At 38.5% G+C, this 22,569-nt stretch overlaps 1 protein-coding gene across 2 annotated transcripts in view; it reads left to right on the top strand.

Annotated features, from left to right (window-relative positions):
* Positions 1-22,569, top strand: part of usp43a (ubiquitin specific peptidase 43a) — a 96,813-nt gene that overhangs the window by 21,275 nt on the left and 52,969 nt on the right. For both annotated transcript variants that reach the window (XR_004659988.1, XM_034896897.1), the window contains exon 3: positions 16,640-16,743. Coding sequence is in view for 1 of the 2 variants with exons in the window: in XM_034896897.1 (XP_034752788.1) it covers positions 16,640-16,743 (104 nt within the window). In the remaining variant the exon portion in view is untranslated. The remainder of the gene's footprint in view (positions 1-16,639; positions 16,744-22,569) is intronic.

Here is a 22,569-nt window from a genome sequence, read left to right as displayed (position 1 = left end):
ATTGCTTTACTGCGGGAGTTTTTAAAATGTAAAATATGTCCTCTCAGGTTGCTAAAGAGTTGCGTGGGGGAGATTCAGAAGTGGCAGCAACATTAGCTCAGCGATTGATTCATGCTCAGGAGATGGCAGCGGGTGCATCCTACTGACCAACTCCTGTCCTCTGCACTTCCCCTCACGTCCTACTGGTGTCCTTTCTATGTGCGCGTGTATGTTCATGTGTGACACAGATGGAAGAGTTTGAGCTTTTAAAACCCACTCTTGCATGTTTAACAAGATCAGACAGAGATGCCCTAGCTTGCTCTTTTTCTTACATCTTAGCTTCCTATTTTACCATGCACGTCTTTTTTCTAGTTTTCTCTGTTTCTCCACCGTTCTTTAAATTACCTGCCAACACACACACACACACACACACACACACACACACACACACACACACAAGCAGTTGACCAAAGAACAGTAACTCAAGTTGGGCATCATAGACACTGCCACCAACAAGCAGGTAGACATTCACTGTAAAAGGCTTTTAATGGATCGTACTACGTGAATAAAATATTCACGACATTTTTTTAGAAACATTTAATTAAATACATTAATGTTTCAAAGGATGTCCTTCTTTAAATAGTACAAGAACATCTGAAAGATAAACTTCTGTATATGCCAAGTGAGAGAGAGATAAAGGGAAAGGCAGTGAAAGTCAGAGGAAAGTGGAGAAAGAGTGGAGGGAAGTTGTTGGAGATGTTTGTCTAATGAAGATTAAGGTGAAATGAGGACTTTGGGAAGTGAATTGAAGTTAGACTATAAATGCTGCAGAATTCAGCTTTTATATTCTGCACGTAAAAAGAGGTCTTCAGAAAGAGCTCTGAACAAATGTTGAGTTTAATGACCTTCACATTCCATAATTTGATCCTTTTTATTAGGACTGTATTTAAAGGGGTGAAAGTAAATTCCCTCTAGTTTAAAGGTCCTTGGGAAAAAGTAACACAGCTTCATAGTTTTTGGACACCAAGGGAGCATTATGGCACATATGAATTGACAGGCGCCCTGAGGAGTTGGGGGTTTGGTGCCTTTTGCTCAAGGGCACCTCAGCAGAACCCAGGAGGGGAACTGGCACCACTCCAGCGACCAGTCCATACTTCATACTTGAACCGTCAACCCTCCAGTTCCCAAGCCAAGTCCCCGCAAACTGAGCTAGTGCCATTTTTCTTGCGTGTCTTTACAGTGTAACGTTAGACAGCCAATCACAAACATTATAAGAGCCTGCTAGAAGCATGCTGCATGCTTATTGGCTCCTTATGAGATTGCTCCTTAGGCATTGAAATTTGGTACTGAATGAGGAGGCATTTTTTGGTACTCGATACTAAGGAGACAATTTGGTTGGTGCCTAAAAAGCATTGTATTCGGTTCCCAACCCTGTTAACAGGTATAAGTTAACACAGATAATGAAGAGGAGTAAAATTCTACCTCTTCTAAACTGCAGCCCACATTTACACTAACTGACTTGTTATAATCCCTGTTGGTTGGTACATTTACACAGCTGGTACTCTAATAAAGTAGATTGGACAAATGGTCCCAAAGTAGCCCTGTGGATTTGGGTATGAGATTTCACATTTGGTTTTGGTAGTAATTAATGTGGAGATAAAGATACCTGGTGGCTATCAGTTGCTCACGTTGTCACCTTGTAAGCCTGATAGGCTGTGAGGGAAATAACCAATCCGTCTCAAATCATCAAAGGGATTTTGTTAGACTGTTTTCACACTCATTATGGTCTGTCCTCTGTGTGATCAGCGTTTGGTGTTGAGAACTGGTTCTACTGGAGCTAATGGAAACTGATAGGAGTTGTGGATGTGCTTTTTGTTGCTTCTTATTCAAGTCAGCAGTCTGTCCTGTAGGTTCATTGTTCTTCCACCGCAACCGTTGAAAGCTTTTCCTCCTTATATGGTTTATATGATGTCTTCCTGTTGAACATGACTGGTAGCTGCGTAGCAGTCTGACCTGCTCCTGTCACCAGTTCTTCATTGTTTATCAATGTCATCAGTGGCCTAAACTTAAAGGAAATAATTAGGTAAAGTTATTAAGTTTCACATGTAGTTACAAAATCCAGCTAACGATGATAAAAACAAACAAGCTGGTTGTATTTGTAAAAAAAAAAAAAAAAATTAAGACAACACATGGTAGATTATTTACAAGTAGAAGAAAATGTAGATATTAAGTTTTTCAGTGTGGGATTAATCAGTTTATTTGTAGTCTGACACTTTAGATAGAGAGATGGATGGATACTTTATTGATCTCCAAGTGGAAATTCAAAATAGATATAAATTAAAGTGGACTATGTGGGTTGTTGTGATTCCCCTTGGTTTTAGTGTGGCTTAAGTGTTAATGCACCAGTGTGGCAGATTTTGCAGAAGGTTAAAGTGTTTAAAAAAACAGACATGGACTTTTTGTGGCTCAAAATAGAAGCCCTTTTAACAGTAAAGCAGCATCATTACCCCTCAGATGTCTCTATATACAATTCACTTTACAAGATCCCTTTTCACTCTTGTTTAAATTATTTTTGAATCGGTAGTGCTGGAATTGTGATTCAAATACACTTTGTACACATTTTTTTTTTTTCTAACTACAATACGGACTCCTCATTCCAGCTTTTAGTGGCCTTAGTTGTAATTTGTCTGTAAAATCAACTAATGCCAGAGCTGATTCTTCCACTGAGGTGAATTGTGGGGCAGTTTCAGTAGAGTAAGTATTTATGAGGATATTAGCCAGTCTTTTAAGTGATCACAATTCAATTTAAACTTGTCAGCTTGTCCTTTTGGTATGAGATCTCTCCTTGTCTGTCACAGAATGCCAAAAACAGATCAACAATGATGCTTCTTTTCTGTCAGGGCCAGAGGCTCCTGCACCAGCTACCTCAAAGCTCAACTCCTTTTATAGCAAGTTCAAACACTCTTACAGGACCCATTCTCTTTAGAGACTAATGCATTATCCTTCTTTCATCTAGATAAGTCAATTTATTTATTTTCTAAATCAATATTTGCACTTTCAGTGTGCAGATGAGATGCAAAGAGAACCAGAGAGAGAGAAAGATGGCTCTAGCCTCTGCTGCCAATCCAGATTTGGTTGTCGGAGCTCTGCCAGGGGCTCTTGTCTGAGGCTGCTTATTTATTTTTTTCTGCCTTTTGTTTTGAGCCGACTGGCATCTCCATAGTAACAGCCAGAGAGTGGTGGATCTGGCTGCACTCTGCGCTGCATGAAATGGAGTGGGTACATGCAGTGCTCTTCAGATACGGATAGGCTGCAGATCAGAGAAAGTTACAGTGAAGCTATTTGCTTTTGTTCTTCACAAAATTAATTTCAGTGAATGAAGAGGCATCAATCAAATTGTCAAAAGAAAGCACATGCTGTCTTGGACACATTTTTTGGCACTATAAGAGTCAGAGTGCACCGTGCAGAGATTTTGGACAGGGGAGTCACAATGGAGAAGGGGGTTATGATGATGAGATGTCAATGAGGCAGAGTTAAAATGCCTGTGGTTTCCTCTGTCATTTCCCGGACTGTCTTGTTACCATAAGCCAGCTTTGAATAGGTCGAATTAAAGGAAGCCGTCCGTAGCTGAAAGAATAGGGTTGAGTCAGCCGCTTTACTGCGCGGACAGCGTTTCTTTCATTCCTCCCTTCTGTGGACCGCTACATGCCCCTTCTCTCTCTTTCTCTCGCTCTCTGAGTCAGCCCCTATGTTTACACTCTCTGTCTCCTCTCTCCTCCATCCTACTGTCTTTCTCTTTATTCTCTTTATAATAAACAATGACTGTCTTTAGGGCTGAAATGACTTGTCAGTTAATCAATTAGTAGTCCAACTCAATCAACAAAAAATGAGTTATTTATAAAGCATCAGATGTCAAACCTTTGCTTCTTCAGTTATATTACTAGCTTGGACTTTTGTTAAGTAATTAATACTGCCAATTGCACATATTTTTCTTAACACTGTTGCCCTTGAATTCTTTTCTTATCTCTGCCTCTAACAATATTTCCTTTTTATATCTTTTGTGTAATTCTTCAGTGTCTCTCACTTCCTCCATCTGGTCATGTTGACCTCATTCAAACTCTGCCACATTGCCCCTCTACACCGTTAATGTCCAAAGAAAAGGTGAACGTCTTTTACCACAGCTTGATTTGCTATTAGAAGCTGTTTAATTAGAAAGTGAGCTGAAATGAACAAATCTCCAGTCCTCAGACAGTGTTGACAGAATCTTAGGTGTAACACACACACACACACACACACACACACACACACACACACACACACACACACTTTTATTACATCCTGGCCTGTGCTGATATGAGTGCCATTCACATGCTCTGGTGGCGGGCATAAAAAGACAAGAGAGGATCTGAGTATCTCCAGAAGCAGCTACAGCTATGTCAACAGTGGCTCGCCTAATCCACATGCTCAGTAGGAGACATCATCTCTTCCTGCAGGAGACCGAAAGCATCAAGCTGATAGAAGCAACTTAAAGTGTGAGCTACTTCGCTCGCACGCACACACACACACACACACACACACACACACACACACACACACACACACACACACACACACACACACACACACAGGCCAACAAGCTTAATAAGACCGCAACTGCACACACAACTCATCGACACAAACTACATACAGTACGTAAAGGATCAAATGAAGGTGAGCAGAGAAAACAAACTATATTTAAACTTGTGCCAGTTCCATCAGCTATATTTGTATTTTGTTTATTATTTAGTTTTACATTTTTTACAAGTTAATTTCCTGAATTAGATTTTTAGAAGTCTGTCTACTCTGTGTACTTCCTGATATGGAATGGAATAATTCATTCATTGCTGTAGGAAAGTCAGTTTAATGTGAGAAATTGATGTTCAGATTTTTGTGAGTCAAATGCTTTCAGATACTAGTTCTATATGAAGTCGGCGCTTTACGGCAATATGTTAATGTCTTAAATAAACTAAGTAGTGCATGGTACGGTCAACAAAATGGTAGACTCAAAGTTGACCTCAGAGTTAACTTGTGTAGCAACACGATTCATTTGTCACTGGTGATTGGGCCGTTGTAACTATTTTGTCTCTCTGCCTAGGACATAATAATTCAATCAGCATCTTCATGTAACAGGAAACTTAAGGGTATGTAAGTGAAATTGTTAAAACCAATTAGCTCTCTTAAAAAAAAGTTGTTAAATGGTTTATGGTCTTATCTAATATAGGCATGATTATAATTTAAGTATGATCCCAAACTAATCAATTGTGTGTAAAGTGCATTTGGGTGTTGCGCAGCAATTCCTGTTTTTCACATTTTCATGAGGCAAAAAAATACCTGGCTGGTAAAAAGTGACTGCGGCAGGTGGATTTTTAAATCCAAAAAAGGGTGAAAAAAAAAGGCCCTGGTTGCCACGCTTACTTGCCAAGTTTGTTTGGAACAGACAAAGAAATGTGCCTCTGTAGGGGCTGAATGTGAGGTGTTTGAGTCTCAGACTACCACAGTCACTGCTACCTCTGGCTCAGCTCACTTTCCCATCTTTTATCATGAAAATTCTCCAGACCGTCATCCTTTGAGCCAGGGGGGTATGGCTCTCTGAGATTACATTTCTGGTAGCTCTGGCTAAATTTGGCATGGTGCTATGTCTCACTGTGGTGAAAACACATTTGGGACAAGAACCATGACAGCATCTCAAATTTATTCCCACTCGGACGTCTGGCAAGTTCACCTGGTAGAGCAGTCGCCCAGAAACAGAGAATTACTCCTTGACGTTTGTGTGTGTGTGTGTAGTGATGACTCGGAGCAGACGCTGGCAACTACGCTGAATGTGTTAAATCCCTCAAGCCTGCCAGTTGATTAGAATTGGGGTTTGAGACAATAACTGAATCATCGTCTTCGCTCAGTTGGATGCAATTTCTTTTTCAGAAAGTATTTTTAGTCTCAATAAAAGCTGTGTTTTTCTTCCCAACTGCAGCTTAGGTGGCTCAGCACACTGACGCAGTAACATTATTCAAAAGGACATTTCCTTATTGTCATTTTACTGAAGTGTCGCTTCAGCTCCGGTGTAGAACTTCTACTTTCCAGCTGACATTGAAATGTAAAAGTCTGCTAAACCATATGACGATGTAGATTGTTTATTTCTACCCCCTAATGCGAGAGTTTCATAAGTTAACACAACTAGCCATGGCAGTATATACAACCCACAGGCTTTGTTTTCTTTTTGTCCTCATATCTGAACCAGAAAACGGTCGTGGTTTTAAACACATCAGTAAAGTTGTCAAATGGATACAGTTATGTTTTGGCACAAAAACTACTTATGTTATAAGTTATGTTTAAGAAAAGATCGTTGTTTGGGTTATACTCAGTATATTTGTTCTGTAACTTCACTTGCGTTTATGCATGTGACGGAGAACTTGACATAGTTCTGTTTGTTCCGTTCAGCAAAAAAAACTTAAAGTACGTTTACTTATTATATATTCAAACAGGACATTAAGTGTGACCCATTCACCACCCCAATCTGCCTTGGTATTCTAAGAATTTTTGACCTTGTTTCCGGCTTTGCCACTAAAGGGCGTTGCCTGTGGACTGAAAGGTGTGCCTTGAAAAACTGAATTTGAATCACATAGTTTGAAATTGTATTGTTTAATTTGAATCATTGTATTAAAAAAGTGAATCTGAATAGTATAGTTCAAATTTAATTCATTCGTTTGGAACTGAAGTCCAAACAAATTTGATCATCAATTCATCAATCTATCAATTATTTAACACAAAAATCCTCATATTTTTGGAACTGGAAACAACTCAAAACATTTCTGTTTATCAATTACAGTAAGGGATTCACCGGCCAAACATTTCAGCTGTACTTGTTGTTGTGTTGTTGTTGGGCAGTTTAATTTATAATAAAACTATTTATTTTATGTATTTTGAGTGCAACAATCTTTATGAAAATTGGCAAATTTTCTTAAAATTTGAAAAGTATCTAGTAGGCCTAACTAAAGCTGTCAGATTAATGTAGGGGAGTTTAATGTTTCCCTTGGCTCATTTTTTTTTCTTCCTTTCCTGAAATAAATGTTTTTGTTATTACAGAGCTCACCTGGAAAAAAAGGTACCGGCACCTCAGGGAACGTGGTTGTTGATCTGGCAAATATTCACCACACATACATTCTGAATATTTTCACTCCTTTTGAACTTGTGTTTGGGCATGACGTTAGGGTTACATTTGTTCCTAACTTTGCTGCCGTTACCAAGCCGTTGACTAACCCTCTTAAGATAGATGCTATGTTTGTTTGGACAGACTGCTGTGATTATGTTTTTAGGAGTGTGAAGGCTATATTGACAATTAACCCAACTTTCAGACAAAATCGAAAAAGCTTAAATAAACATCAGAAAGCTTATTCGACTTTCAAGAACAATACTTTGGATCTCGTTTTGGCTGTCACGCACTTCGAAGTGTAGCTGTCTCACTCTGGCCAAGAAGTGGTGGTGCATACAGACCACAACCCACTGTCTTTCCTAGCCAAGTTCAAAACCTCCAACCAAACAGTATTTCGGTGGGCACTGTTAATGCAGCCATACAGTTTGGTGGTGCAGCATGTGGCAGGAAAAGATAATGTCCTGACAGATGCGTTTTTACACATGCTATTAGGGGAGCCTACCTGAGTATCCATTTATGTGAGCTTCCTGTTCACTGTTGCACACTCATTTGACGTTTTCTTCCCAAGAGGAAAATTAGAGATTGAAGAAGGTCCTTATTAGAATCCTTTGGAACCGCTGTCAATTAAAGAAAAGGCTACAAACATTTTAGATGCACCTTTCAAGTCGTTTTTGGTTGTTGTTTGATACTCAATATAATTTGCAGTGTTGGGCAAGTTACTTTAAAAAAAGTAATTAGTTCTTTCCAAAAAGTAACTAAATTAGATATTCAGTTACAAATTGTAAAAGTAACTATTTACTTCAGAAAGTAACCAAGCGTTACATCAAAGTACATTTTGAAATGCTCAAATGTGACCCCACCACCACCCCTCTTTAACAGAACATAAAATACATTAAGTGCATGTTCAATTATTTATGATAAATCTGTATATTATAATGAAATGGACACTTAATCCAATACATTATTAACAGAAGCAATGTACACACATCTAAACTCTTTTAATGTTGCTGTGGGACAAAGTGAGGCTATCCTCCAATCAAATGCCATGTATGTAGATATTATGTCTAATGGATCAATACAAATAACATATATGTTTTGGAACTTTTTATATTTATTGCCCCTCAACAGGCCATAACTGGGAGAAATTGATTGGGAGAAATTAAACAATTCTTTAACAATGTTTAAATAGCTATAGTGCTAAACAATGTTTAGCACTATAGCAAAAATAAATAAATATATACACTCTTTTCAGTTCAAATAACAAACTGCCTGATGATTATACTTTTGCTCTGGTGTATGCGTCGTGTGTGTGTGTGTGTGTGTGTGTGTGTGTGTGTTTTCAGCAGTAAGGGTAACAACTTTATTAGGATGGGAAGAGTGATCAATTACATTACTCGTTACTGAAAAAAGTAACATTAGTAACGCCGTTATTCCCATCACTGATAATGTGGAATAAGATATGTGTGTTTTATGATTTAGATTAGTAATTGCAATTTATTTTGGAGCACAAATAAACCAATGTGTCAACGCCGTGTTTCTAATCTACCTCCAGGCCAACATGCTTCTCCTGGTTTGTTGTTCTAATGTTTTTCAGCTATAACAACTCGCCCATGCACACACACTAAACACCCACTCTTGCCTATTGTTACAGTGATGTATATTTTTCTAGCGTTAAACCCCCCCCCCCCCCCCCCCCCCCCCCCCCCCCCCCCCCCCCCCCCCCCCCACACACACACACACACACACCTTCAAATACACAACTACACACAGAAAGCCAAAACTCCCACTCACTCCCCAGCACGCTGTACAGGAGTGCCTCAGTAACGTCTCACATGAATGCGTGGGGAATCAGCAGGGCTTTGATAACAACATATGTTTTCATGTAGGGATTCGAGAGTGTAGATCCCGGGAGAGTAGCAGAACCTTTGCCAAAGGCACAGGGCCGAAGAGATTTACAGTAGCTGCACTGGCGAAATGTTTCACTGATTACACAGAATTGGGTCCCAATCGAAGGTGAGGTTTCTAAAGAGCAGAAGATGTCAGATCACAGTGAAGTCCTTTTAGGTGTTCTAGCAACCAAATGTCCTGCACTTCCTTGCTGATGGACGGTGATTTCTGTTACAGCCACACTGTCACACTGTTATACTGACATTGAGTCAGGAGCATTTTCTTGTTAATGTTGCGATTCTTTTTGAAGTTGCAGTATGTCTTCACAAGGGCATTTCAGTCTTGTCTCACATTGTGCTTTATTGGAGCCCTGATGGGATAATGATAGCACACTAAATGCATATGCCACAAATGTATCTTTGCCTTAAGAGGGTATTGATTACATTTTTGAACATTGCTATCACGTGAAAGTGTCTTGGTAGCTTTTACCAAATCTTGTCTTATATGTCCTGCAGTGGTGCCGGAGGTAGAGACGGGCAGGAAGGATGAGAGGACAGCAGCATAAGCTGCAGGTGGGGAGATGGGGATGATGCAGCTATGCAGGATCCCAAGACAACAAGAGAACAATCTGTTCTTTTGTTTTTTTGTTCTACACACACACACACACACACACACACACACACACACACACTCACATATATATATATATATACGTGTATACACACACACACACACACATACACATACACATTTTAACCATTTATTTATGTCCATATTAAGAAAAATGGTACAGGGAAAAACAGTACAGATACCAGTTAAGTTTGGCTAGCTTACTAATTGCCAGTAACATAACATTAACACTTTTGTAAATGGTTACTATAGCGATGGTTTGTGTGATATATGTGGAAAAACACAGGTTATAGGTTTCAATGATGTCGTATATTTTTATATAGCCTATAACATCACCGGCACAGTCAGTACATAGAAGAGCTGACTGAAGTGGCAGCATGGCTTAGCTGTGCGTCCTTGAAGTTTACATGTGTACACATCGTGTTTGCGCGTGTGTGTTTGCATGCACAGGCCCTTGTGAGCCTTTGCATGAGTGTGTGCAGAAGGCACTGATAAGCAATGCTCATGAGTTCTTGCTGCTCCTGTGATGCGCCGATGCCGAGCTCAGCTGATGGTGGGTTATGTACCCGTTTTGACTTATCATCAAGTTAACAGTAGGGGGAGAACAAAAGTGAGGAGACAATGTTTTTTTCAATGTGACCTTAGCTCTTAACAGTTTTTTTTTTATTGCTTAAGCACTATTTTGAAAACAGGGACCGGTTTTTCAGAACACCACACCCAATTAGCAGAGCACCTCACACCCTTTGCAAAATGAAACACTCTTGCCAAAAAGATACGCTAATTTATCAAAACCATATTTGGTTACCATACACAAACTTTTCATGTGACTTCATTGTATTTGAACCAGAAACCATGAATCGCCACAAAACATGTCCCAGTTTTCACACCACTACAGTAGTGTGTATAAGGCTTTTAATTCAGCAAACAACAGACAAATATGTAATGCTGTATCCAGGTTACAATAACAGAAAAAAAAAACTGAAAAGATCTGAAAAATACAATACAGAAAATACTAGACTTATCTGCTGCATTTTTATAGTGCTTAAACCTGATTTGTGTCTACAATTAAGCAATCATGTGTTTCATGGGGACATTGTGTTTCATGGATTGGCTTATAGGTGTGGTAATTTGACAGTCATTGTTTTGGAATTGCAAGGATGTGACATCATGATATACTAATGTGTCTAATGTAATCACGTTTGTTTACTGTTTTGCACAATTGTTTTGCAAAAGTATGACGCGGACATTGTGCTTATAGTGGTGCACATCTGAGTCATTGTATTGCTCCTTGAGTGTAAGGTTTTGACAAGAGTGTGATACTTTTGATTTCAGTGTGCAAGCAATCGGCAAAAACTGTTTTAGCTCAATATTCTGGGAATGGCCTTGCTGCCAAACGCTAAAAAAGGAGTTCATTCTAGAGCACCGGAGTAGTAATCTAAGCCGGCTCAGTGTAACAAGGTTACTATCAAGGCTAATGACAAATAATTCAGTTTTTATTAACAAAGATATTTGTGTCCAAATCCCAGATCCCATTGCTGCAAGACCTCCAGGCTTTTGACTTGCTTACTATAGTAGATCAGTTCTTCTTTTTTTGTTATCAAATGTAATTTTTTTGTTATTAGTAGATCAGTTTTTTGTGCTATAATCAACCACCACCTCGCAGTTTGGCCCACAACAATAACCTGTCCTGAAAACAAAAGCATGGGCATAATGGAACTATCCATGAATGCAACAGCAGATTTCTTCTAGTGTTTTCCTCCGTTGCCTGATGTAGTTGTTACTCCCCTCCGCTGCACTACACTCATTAAGAGCACAAGGCAAAACCAGCTATTTTAGCTGAAGCATGGTGAGTTCTCAATCCAGGGCCAATAAATAAAATTTAAAAAATCAATATCACTGCCGGGGGCATGTAGATTCCGCAACTAATGTTGTCCCCAAGTAACAGGAGGCGGTTGAATGTGGCCTAGATCTGTTAGGTTCAGGTTTTTTTGGGATTACACGCAGTGTGACAATTGGAAACCTTCTGAATATTATTTACATGTTTTTGCTGTGAACAACACCCACATCTATTTCTGGCAGATAGCTGAGCTGGAACAACGTTGTGGGGGTATTTTATTTTTCCCTGGGTGCTAAATAAAGAGGCACGGTACGCTCAGTTTTTGTGTTTCTCTCCCTGTGTTTTAACTGGAGGTATACACTGTGTCTTTGTTAGATAAACACATGCCTTTTCAGTCTTCCTATCATTGTTTCCTACTTTCAATCTCGCTCAATGGAGTCGTCCTTTTATCTGTTCTAAGGTCTGGCTTAAAGATTGATGACCCGCCCCAAATGCGCGGGGATGGTTTTGATTTATGGAGAATAACGTATCAACGATTTTTGCTCTTACTCATATTACTCTTTTTACCATTAAACAGCCTTCTTTGTTTCTGGCACTTTGTGTCCTAAGTTCAATTAAATGTGCATGATAAAGAATGCAAAATTGGAAATTACCATTACATAAGTGATCAAACTAAACCATGCATAATCTTACAGGTATTGTTGGATCTAAAGGTATTTTCTTTGTGCAGACAAATGAAATAAAACACTATTTACATCACTAAACATTATGCCATCTTAGTAACATTTAAAATTGAACACATCAGACTTTAAGGTGGCATGTCGTGTGTGTCTGCAGGGTAAAAAAATATCTTAGGAAAAGGTAAGGGCAATTTGAGATTATCTTTGCTGAACTCACTGTCATCCATTTTTACATCTGAAACACATTCAATGGGCTTGTGCAAACACCATTATCTCTGCAAATGTACAAGCAACCATTGAGTACAAAGTACCTGCCATGCTCTCGTCCTTGTGCTTTCATGAGAAGACTTGTCACAGTACTTAGAACCTTACCTATAAATTCTAGTATGAGCCATACATGTGTATAATGGATACTAGTAAATTAAGGAAAAAAAAAAAAAAATTCCAAATAAAGTTGAATAGTTGAATTAAGTGTATTTATTGTCCTCATTCATGCACATTGGGCATGATGCTTCATTACATGGCAAATGCTTCAGACAAACATGAATAGCTCTGGTGATTAGCCTTTTTTTCTTTGTTATTATACCACGCTGTGACTGAAAAAGTTCCCTGTTCCCATATGTTGATTGGGGGAATGTGGCCATGGTTGCCATGGTGATGCTTGTAACCCAGTTTGTCTCTGAGGGTCTGAGGATTGTTCTTCATTGTGCTCAAGAGTGGAGATGGAGACAAGAGGGCAAAATTGAGAGAAACAGAATTGGTCACAGCTCGGCTTGCAATATATAAATAAGAGATGGTATACACAACAATACACATTGTTATTTAGATAAAAGAAAATTTCACATCATGTAAACAATGTCATATTACATGTTGTTATATGTTCACAAATCAATGCAGAGAGGAATGAATTAAATCTGTTATTCAGTGAAAATACGGTTTAATAGGGCTGTAAAATCATATGTAATTAAAATATAACAACCCAAAAGCATATTTTGTCAGTCCAAGATTCAGAAGCTCTGCATCTCAAGTATTTTGGGTAATTCTCCTTTTTAATTTTAGCACCCTGCTCTATGCACCCTGAGTAAAATGCTCACCAGCACAAAATTAACTTCAAATAGCCTAAGTTAACTTCAAAAAGCCTCTGCTGCACCGCATGGTCCCCAGGTGCTAATGAATCCCTTTTCCAATCTCTATAGCTCACACAGGCCTCCTAAACTGTCCATTACAAGGGATGCGCTCCTCTGAGAGAGAGGCATCTCCTTCTGTTTGTTTGCAATTCAGTCTGTTATTTCTTGCCTTAATTCTGCTTTTATATTGCAAATAGCATAAGGCTACGTAAAGATTCATCACTTGAACAGGGGTCCGATGCTTTTGCGTCCATCTCTGACATATTTGTTTCGCATTGTGCGCATAAAAGCAATGCGGTGTACTTGTACAAACATGCCGAGTCGAGGTAAAAGCGCAGACTGCCTGTTGCGGGAACTGAAAATAGCAGTTTTTCCTGTTATGCCTATGGATTCATTGGGCATTTTCCATAAAGAGATGGAAGAGGAAGCACAAATTGCGCATTTTTATGTATTCTGTGGTATGTATAAACCCCCCCGTGGCAGCGCGCCTCTATTTTGCGGTAACAATTGTCTGTGGAAAGGATTTTTGCCACAAGGATCCCCCTTTTCCAGTTGAGTGAACACAAAATCATAAAGCGTTACAGATTAATCAGCCATGCAATTTTAACGTTAGGCTAGGCTACTGAAAGAAATCAGAGATGACATTGAACTTCTCAGCATTCACATTTAATTCTAGCAGTTGTTAAAACGCTTCGCTACATTACAAATATTGGAATCAGGATCATCGCAACAGTTATAGCATCAGTAGTGGGAATATCACAGACGGCACTCAGCCGTATCGTAGCTCAAGTACTTAACACTCTTCTACAGTATATCTATAGTGGGCGGAGATTGGCGCTGATTACACGGTGAACTGCAGCTTTGGTAAATACGACGTAAGCTGAAGTATCACAGTGTGCGCTTTCTGCGGGTTGGCCATGACGCTGCTAACGCTACGTTTTACAAATGTACATACTTGACGGCCATAGTTTGTTAACCCTGAGATGAGGGAAACTGGCTTTTCTGTTTCAGAAAGGGAGGTTAATCAAGCCTGAGAGAGAGGGGTAACTCCAGCCCGTTTCAGAAAGAGAGGTAATTTAACCACAGAGTCAGTTACTATGGTAACTGAGTCTGTGAACCTAACCTGGTCAGGAGCAGGTTTTCTTTAATAAACCTCCTCCATCTGATACCGTGCTCTTTCATTTCCTTATTCATTCAGTCTGTATCAGGCGCATCTTAGCATCTGTGTTAATAAAAAACAATGTTGGTTTAGTAGTAGGCAGACCATGAAACCTTTTTTTATTCCTCAAAACATGGCATTTACTTTTATCAACAATCTTGTTGATGAAGAAGCTGTACTTCGCAAGTAGTTAAATATACAGTATGTTGAGAGATGATATTGAGACCCCAACTAACGATGCATTTTCATTTTCAGATGCTAGCCTAAATAAAGTAAAGACAAGGCCAAGTCTAGAAATTGAATAAGTTGGAGTTTGAAAACAAACTGTCACACTTGCTTTTTTAGCTTTGTGCTTTTTCCTCATTATATATTCCAGTAAAGTGCCATCCTCAAAGAAGTTTTCAAAGATGCTAAAAAGTAGTCCATTGTTCAAAGTGAAAGCAGAAGTGATTGGATTTTGTTTGAACAATAGCAAAGCTTCATCAAAGTTGGATTGTCATTATTTCGGAAGACACGATGCAAGACCAGCGCAGAAATTCTCATTTCCCCAGAGAAGCTGGGAAGACCAGACTATGGTATCTCTGACTTGTGCTGCTTAATGTGTCCCATTGAGCCTGAAAACTATGGTCCCTAATTAGTATGTATGTAAAACAATGATTTCTTATAAAGTTTAAAACTCATCCTGAATAAACAGAAGAAGTTAAAATAGTTTGATATGAATTTTTCATAAACCGTAATGCCGGATCATTTCTGCAGAGAGCGCTACGGCCGAAGTAATCTGTGAGTTAATTGAGAACAGGAGCCCTGTTAACTGCGTACCCTTCTCTCTTTTTGTTTAAAAAAAATCTGACCTAATTGAGCCACTGTTTTTGCCCGTTGCTCTAACATTACTTGGTTGTGCTAATGTTACTCTGCCGTGCTAACGTTACTTCATTACGTCATACCACTCAGCACTGGCTGGACTATAGTAGAGCTGTTTGGAGCAGTTTGTAAACAGTGTTTTCTGTTGGAGATGGCACCTTTTGCTTTGGGTGGACTTTGGGCTTTTTCACTTTGCAAACCTTGTAACACGCACAAAAAAGATAATACAATATAGAAAAAGGAAAAAGCCAAAAAGCATAATATGAGCAATTTAAAGTTTATTTTCCCTGTAGTACTATTATTTGTTAGCTTGGTTGATTGAAATGGTTCCATCTTACAATATCCAGATGGAAAATCGTGTTTCTAGCTGAGATTACTTGAGCAACATAAAAATCTTTCATCTGGTATGAACAGATTATGCTGAAAAAGCTGAAAAAGTTGTCAACAGTTACCTAAGTGAATACAGTGTGTAGTTTCTTTTTAGCAACAGTTTTGCAACATATGTCATGCACTCCAGCATATAGTGTCCTTTCTCTCAAAGAAATAATCTTCTTTCAGAATAAAATCTGTTTTACTACTGTGAGTCCATTTATCTTTACAGTTACCATCACATATAGTTAATGAACAGTTCCAGGTACATTTTGCAATGTGCATCTCAGATCAAATTTTCACTCACTACTCACTCACTTTGTCATTACTAAAATATATAAAGTGTCTTAATATTACTCTGAACATAATGATGCTGATATTTATTTGTATTTTTGTCTTATATGTATGTATGTGTGTGTATGTATGTTAACTGTGTGTATGTATGTATGTATGTATGTATTTATGTATATATATATATATATATATATATATATGTATATGTATATATATATATATATGTATATATATATATGTATATATATATGTATATGTATATATGTATATATATGTATATATATATATGTATATATATATATATGTATATATATATATATATATATATATGTATATGTGTGTGTATGTGTATATGTGTGTGTATGTGTATATACAGTGTATGTATTTGTGTATATATCTATGTATATGTGTATATATACATATATACTTTACATACATACATACTGTATATATATACACATTAATATATACATATACTATATACCTACATACATACAGTATATATGTATATATACATATATGTACTGTGTATATATATCAGTGTATACTTTATATGTATTTGTATACCATGTTCACTAAAGTGATTATTTGTCTCTTTTCTGTCCCTTTTTTGCTCTCTCTTGTCTCTAGGTACCCAGTTCATTGGAGGATCCTTCTAGTCCCAGTTTAGCCAGCACACAACAACCTCGAGATCGACACAGTTTTGTCCAGGAACACTTCCAGGCTCAGTACAAGTAAGAAGCAGCATGCGCAGATATTTCAAAAGCTTTGTTTTACTTCTAACGTGGCTGATTGTTCCCCGTCGGTTGGCCTTTGAGTTCAAGATAATGTCGGATGTTTTGTCTCCGTAACTATTCAGAAATTTAACATGGCTGCAGGGTGACTGTGTGAGATAAATTCTGGTCAAGTAGATTCTGTATCTATATTGTCTAAACTTTATTATTCTGTCTTAAATGACCAAGAACTAGTCTAGAAGAAACTTTAAAGTTTCTCTGTAGTTAATTGAAACAAGGAGATCATTTACTCTGAACACTAGACTATGGAGTAAGGCCAGATCTCCCAATAAACTCTATGGGATGTCATCCACAAGTTTACGACTGACATGCCGACTCAAATGTGAATCCTATTTATAAAACTTTGTGCAATATTAGGGTTCACTAAATACTTTGGGACAACAACTTTCCAAATTTGAGCAACTTGCACAACACATTGCATGTGTTTTGAGTAATGCTATCACAGGCTGTTACTGTGTAGTTTGATAATTCCTTCTTATTTTAGAGTCTATCTTAAGGTTGTAGGTCTTTTCTTTTCCTTTGTTAAAGGGGATGTAAGCAATGTCACTTGCACCACTTGCACCACCAAACAGGACAAACATTCTTCCAGCGTTCCAGCCAATAACCGACGAAAAGGATTTGGGGGTTGTGGGATGGGGTTAGTGCGCGGAGTACAGAAGGGAGGGAGAGGCAACGGGATGAAGAGGGAGGGGATAGCTAGCCTCGTTTTGTTTTAAATTACTTTGAACGTGGAAACAGGAAGTGCCATCACCCAACATCTCTTAGAGCACCTTTAAGTAGATTGTCTTTTTTCTTTTGCATTGAGGTGTTTTCTATTTGTTTTGTGAGTATTTCTTTAGGGACCTCAAGGGGTTTATCCTGATATATAAAATGTGACCAAAAAAGGACAAAACTTCAGTCAAAAGCCTATAACTCAAAGCTCTTAGTGAGAAGTAGGACGAGGACTCTCTATCTTAAGTCCCATATCAATTATGCAGTAGGCAGGCTGGATCTCACCAGGCACTATGTCTAATGTCCGTAGGTTGTGTTTAGAGTGCAATACATACCATTAAAGAGAATAGGTTTTCAGCACAGGTGAGAATATGTTTTTCTCTGCTGTGGATAAGAATCAGAATCATGAGAAAGTAGGTCAGACAGACCTGTGAAGGATTCAGGGGATTCGTCTTTAGTGCTGCTTTCTGTCCCTCTTTACTTAATTTACAGAGGAAAGTTAAACTGAGGATCTCCAGTTTAATAGACACTCGCATGGAATTGGCTCAAGACCTTTCAGTAACCTTGTTGAAACACTAAGCTGTGTACCTTTTCAACACCTCTTACCTTCGCTTTCAACTTGATTCCTGAACAATAGAACAGTGATATAAAATGGTTAACAATAGTGCTGTCAGTTATACTCTTCATTAACGGCGTTAACGCAAACCCATTTTCATGGCGTACATTTTTTTAATCGCAAGATTAACATTCTCAAATTGTAGTTTTTTTCACATGCTGTTGCAACAACTACTAACGTTAGAAAAACTACAACACCACACTGGATCTGGGTAGACCGGAAACAAAACAACAGGCACGCTGCACACACATGTTTGGTCTTGCAAGCCGGTCAGAGGCAAGTAACGTTACGTTTTGAGTGGCTGGCGAGCGCGAGACACCAAAATGGATGCCAATAAGATTCTGGATGGAAAGTTTACTTTCTTAAAGTTGCCAAATTGTTCCATTGACAAGACCAAAGTGATCTGTGGGTTTTGTTGTTGTGGACTGAGCTATCATTGCAGAACGTCCAGTCTGAAATACCAATTGATGGCTGAGCACACAGCTGATTGGAATTCTCCTCCCCCTCGTCAAAGTATTTTTTTCACCCTTTTATTGATGGGCAGTGTTACATTGTGTGAGAGATTATTTGCTCCAAGTGAGAATGTTAGTGTGAAATTGAACACTACAGTAGGCTATATTCCAATGTGATCCACTTTTCCGTAATGATAAGAGCATTAAAAAGAGAAAAAAATCTAAATAAATCAAGGGACATTTAGAATAGATAATAATGTGTGATTAATTGTGAGTTAACTATGACATTGCGTTTTAATCGCGATTAAAAAAGAATGAATTGTTTGACAGCACTAGTAAATAAGTAGAAACGCTTGTTTCACTTCAGACTTTGTTGTTGTGATTGGACAATCAAATTATTTAAAATAACTAATTTTGGCAACAGTAGGGAAGTCTTCTTTTAGGGGTGTGACAAGACACTCACGAGGTGAGATGATACACGAAATTAGATCCACGAGAACAAAGTGAACCTTGTGCCTTTCCAAGCTTTTAGCTCCACATATAATTTACTTCACACTCTGGAAACGGGACATAGATTTACTCAAATGTCTCTGGCCAAGATGTGATCATGTGGCTCGCAGTCTGCGTACCCTGGAGAGTGGCCCTGTCATGTTTGGTCCATCACACAGTTGACCCGAAGCAGATTAGTGTGTGTGATCCAATCAAAAATAAGATCAACATCTTACACATATACAGTATTGACCACCACACTGCGAGGTTAACCAGACATTCATTCATGGGATTATCCCATTCCCTCATTGGCAGATGGTGGATGAACGCTTAGAGTCGGACTATATCCCTGCGGAGCCTTGTCTCTCATGATGCCTCTGCCTGATTAATTGAAACGGCTTGCCCTGAGTCCAAGTCAGCTGTAGAAAAGACTATCGACTCTAAGGGGTGAAGATGGTTGTTGAAGATCTCCTTCAGTTTCTTTCTTCCTTCTCTAGTCCACTCTCTACATTTACACACACCTCAGTGTTTATATGCCATTATCACATCAGATTATGTGTTACGAGAGGTCTTTCTGGAAGTTTATGTGGTTAGTTGTGTTAAGGGTCAGGACTGATATGAAATGACACATGAGGGGGCGTGTTTGTGTACGCTGATTTAACTCTAGTACTGCAGGTGTGTTTTCTCTGAGTTAACTCTAAATTCCAGTTGGATCAAGCAACGTTAACTGGAACCTGTTAAGTTTTAAGGAAAATTTGGATCTTGCAACAAGGCAAGCCTGCTTGGTTCTTGATGAATGATTTGAAAGATTTACAAAGAGTATGTTTACTGCATTTACTTTCTGTTTTTTTTTTGGGACCTATTGGCGTGGATTGCTGTGGACAGATTACACACTGCAATACACTGGTTAGAGAAAATTACGTTTAACCATTTATTGTGTGAACTGCTCCTATTTACATCGTCTTTGTTTTGATGTTGCTTCCTGCTGCTAAGACATATATTATTGGTAAGTCCTGCTGCATCACAATGGGTGAAGTTGTTTCTTTCAAAATAGTGAACAAATCTCTTTAAACATTGTAATCATTTTATATCATCCTGTATCATTACCTGCCATCCTATAGCAAGTAAAATATTTTGGCCTCGACGGAGGTGGTACTAAAAAAAATACCTGTTGGCAGGTACAAGGGACTTTTTTTGAATAATGGAAAAACAAAAAAGGCGAGTAGAGTTAAGGCAAATCGAGCAAGTACCATGTAAAACACTATTAGTGACTAAATAAAGCACTCCTCAATTAACTATTCTATTACAGCCTAGGTTGGCAATGTTCTTCATCTTGTAGAAAAATAAATAGAAATAAAATAAAAATATGTTATTTAAGTTATATTACTTTTTCCCTCCAAGACCTTAATGAAGTGCTGGCTGCTCTGCTTCAAACCAGATCACATACATAATGTGTGTTCTAACTGAAACCACCAAGATCCATTTCTAAACTCTGAGGCAGTATTATCCACTCCCTCTCATTCTCACTGGCTCACTCTCATTTAATGAATAATAGACAAGATACCCGGATGGTTTGTAATTTGTTTTCTTCTCTGTAAATATGCTTTACATCCATTTGTATTCTCATCACATTACTTTGTCTCAGTTTGAGTTAGGAGACTTATTACGTCATCTACTCTTCTTTATCACGCCTCTCCTCCTCCTTACTTTCTTTAATCTTTGGGGAACCGGAGTCACGTTGGACCTTAAATGCACACTCACAAAGAGCAATCACTCCCTCTCAATTTCGCAGCGTCGTATTTTTGTTTCTTTGTTTCTGTTTTTCATCTGTCTCTGTTACTCTCTGTGGCTTTCCCTCCTTTCTGTCTCAATCACTTGGTTGATCTCTCTTTCTTCGCTCTTCCTCCTTCCTGATTCTTTTTATATCTTACAGAGATGCTCCTCAGAGGCATTCAGTGGAGTTGTCTGATCTGAATAAATGTTTGCGATTAGAGCCCGGGCTGTCTTGTGGTTTGGGCTGCTGATGTGGGAGTCGGTGCTCAAGTCACTCTGTTGTGCTGCGGTGTTTAAATGAGTCTTTGTCAAAGCCTCTTCCTCCCTCCCTCCTCCTCTGTCTGTCGCTCTCAGTTTGTGGCATCTATTTTTAATGGCCTGGGAGACGTGCGGAAAGCCCCGGCCTCTATCTCCTTCTTGACAAACAAGATAGTTGAGCATTTTTTTGTCTTATCACAGTGGCTTTTACAAATTGAATTTGAAAACAATTTGGATATCAAACAGAATAATACATGTTGTGGGATACAAACTCCAGTTTTTATGATTTCCAGGTTTACCGAGAAATTGAAACAAAGGAAACTGGAGAAATAAACCTTCATGTGAACAAATCTCATTGTTTTACTTGAGCAAAGAGCCATGTACAATTAATGCAAAACCTTTTAAGAGCCAATTATGCAACAAAGCAAACTGATAGCTTTCCAGAATGAGTATTCCCTCTGCCAATTAAATATATTTATGGCCAATCCTTTGAAGACTCAACACTTAATGGAAGACTGCAAACTTTCGCTCATCTTAAAACAAGGTCCCCAGGGGCTCCGGCTTTCACACAGGTCACGATGTGCTTGCACTGACCTCTGTGAGTTGCTGCTGAGCATATGGTCAGACGTTGACCTTCCTTACTTTGGTTTTGACACTTTCCCCACCCACAATGCTTGTTCAGAGCCCAGCGTCACGCACCACTCTCCATCCCGCTGATACCACTCAGCTCCCTCCATTGCCCCACTTTAAAGTTGGTGCTAACCAGTTACTGCAGAGCACTATGAATTTAAAGTAATTATTTGGTCTATTTTTTTTCCCATTTGTTTTGCAAAAACAAAAGTAATCTGCCCAGTCATTTGACACCTCACTCTGAGTTACACAGTAGTTACCAACACCAGCACGTACATACCTGTACCACCGGAGCCTACAATGACCTCTGGAATTGATCACTTAAAATACACCACATCACATGACTAACACTGTGACAATTACATTTGACATTTTACAGTTATTTTTGGAATTTATGGTTAACAAACCTCATTTATGGGAAATTATACCCATATTATATATAAGGTTTTAGTTAGAAAAGCAGAAATTAGGAATTATTTAGACTAAACTAAAACACATGTATGTTGATAGATAATCACAGACTGGAATATGTCATCTTTTCCTTAATACTATTTCAAAACCACTTAGAAAATTGAACAAGACGCCCCAAAATGAATGAAAGTAGAGATTTGTACTTGCCAAAGAGCGTTGTGTGGAATCAATCATGTTATTTTGGGTAATTAAAAAGAACATTGATATAGGAAAACGGGGCAATTTGACCCGAGGACAACATGAGGGTTAAGAACAAATTTAAGATACATTTTACGAAGGTGTTGGAGAAGGATGCCCAATGTTTTTAAGGAAGCAATGTACAGGTGTAAGCCACATTAATCCTGAGCTGCAGTACCTAAAGAGAAA

Source organism: Etheostoma cragini, chromosome 2, assembly GCF_013103735.1.
Source record: "Etheostoma cragini isolate CJK2018 chromosome 2, CSU_Ecrag_1.0, whole genome shotgun sequence".
NCBI classification, from domain to species: Eukaryota; Metazoa; Chordata; class Actinopteri; order Perciformes; family Percidae; genus Etheostoma; species Etheostoma cragini.
Note: the sequence above shows the minus strand (reverse complement) of the source record. Positions and strands in the feature narration are given on the sequence as shown.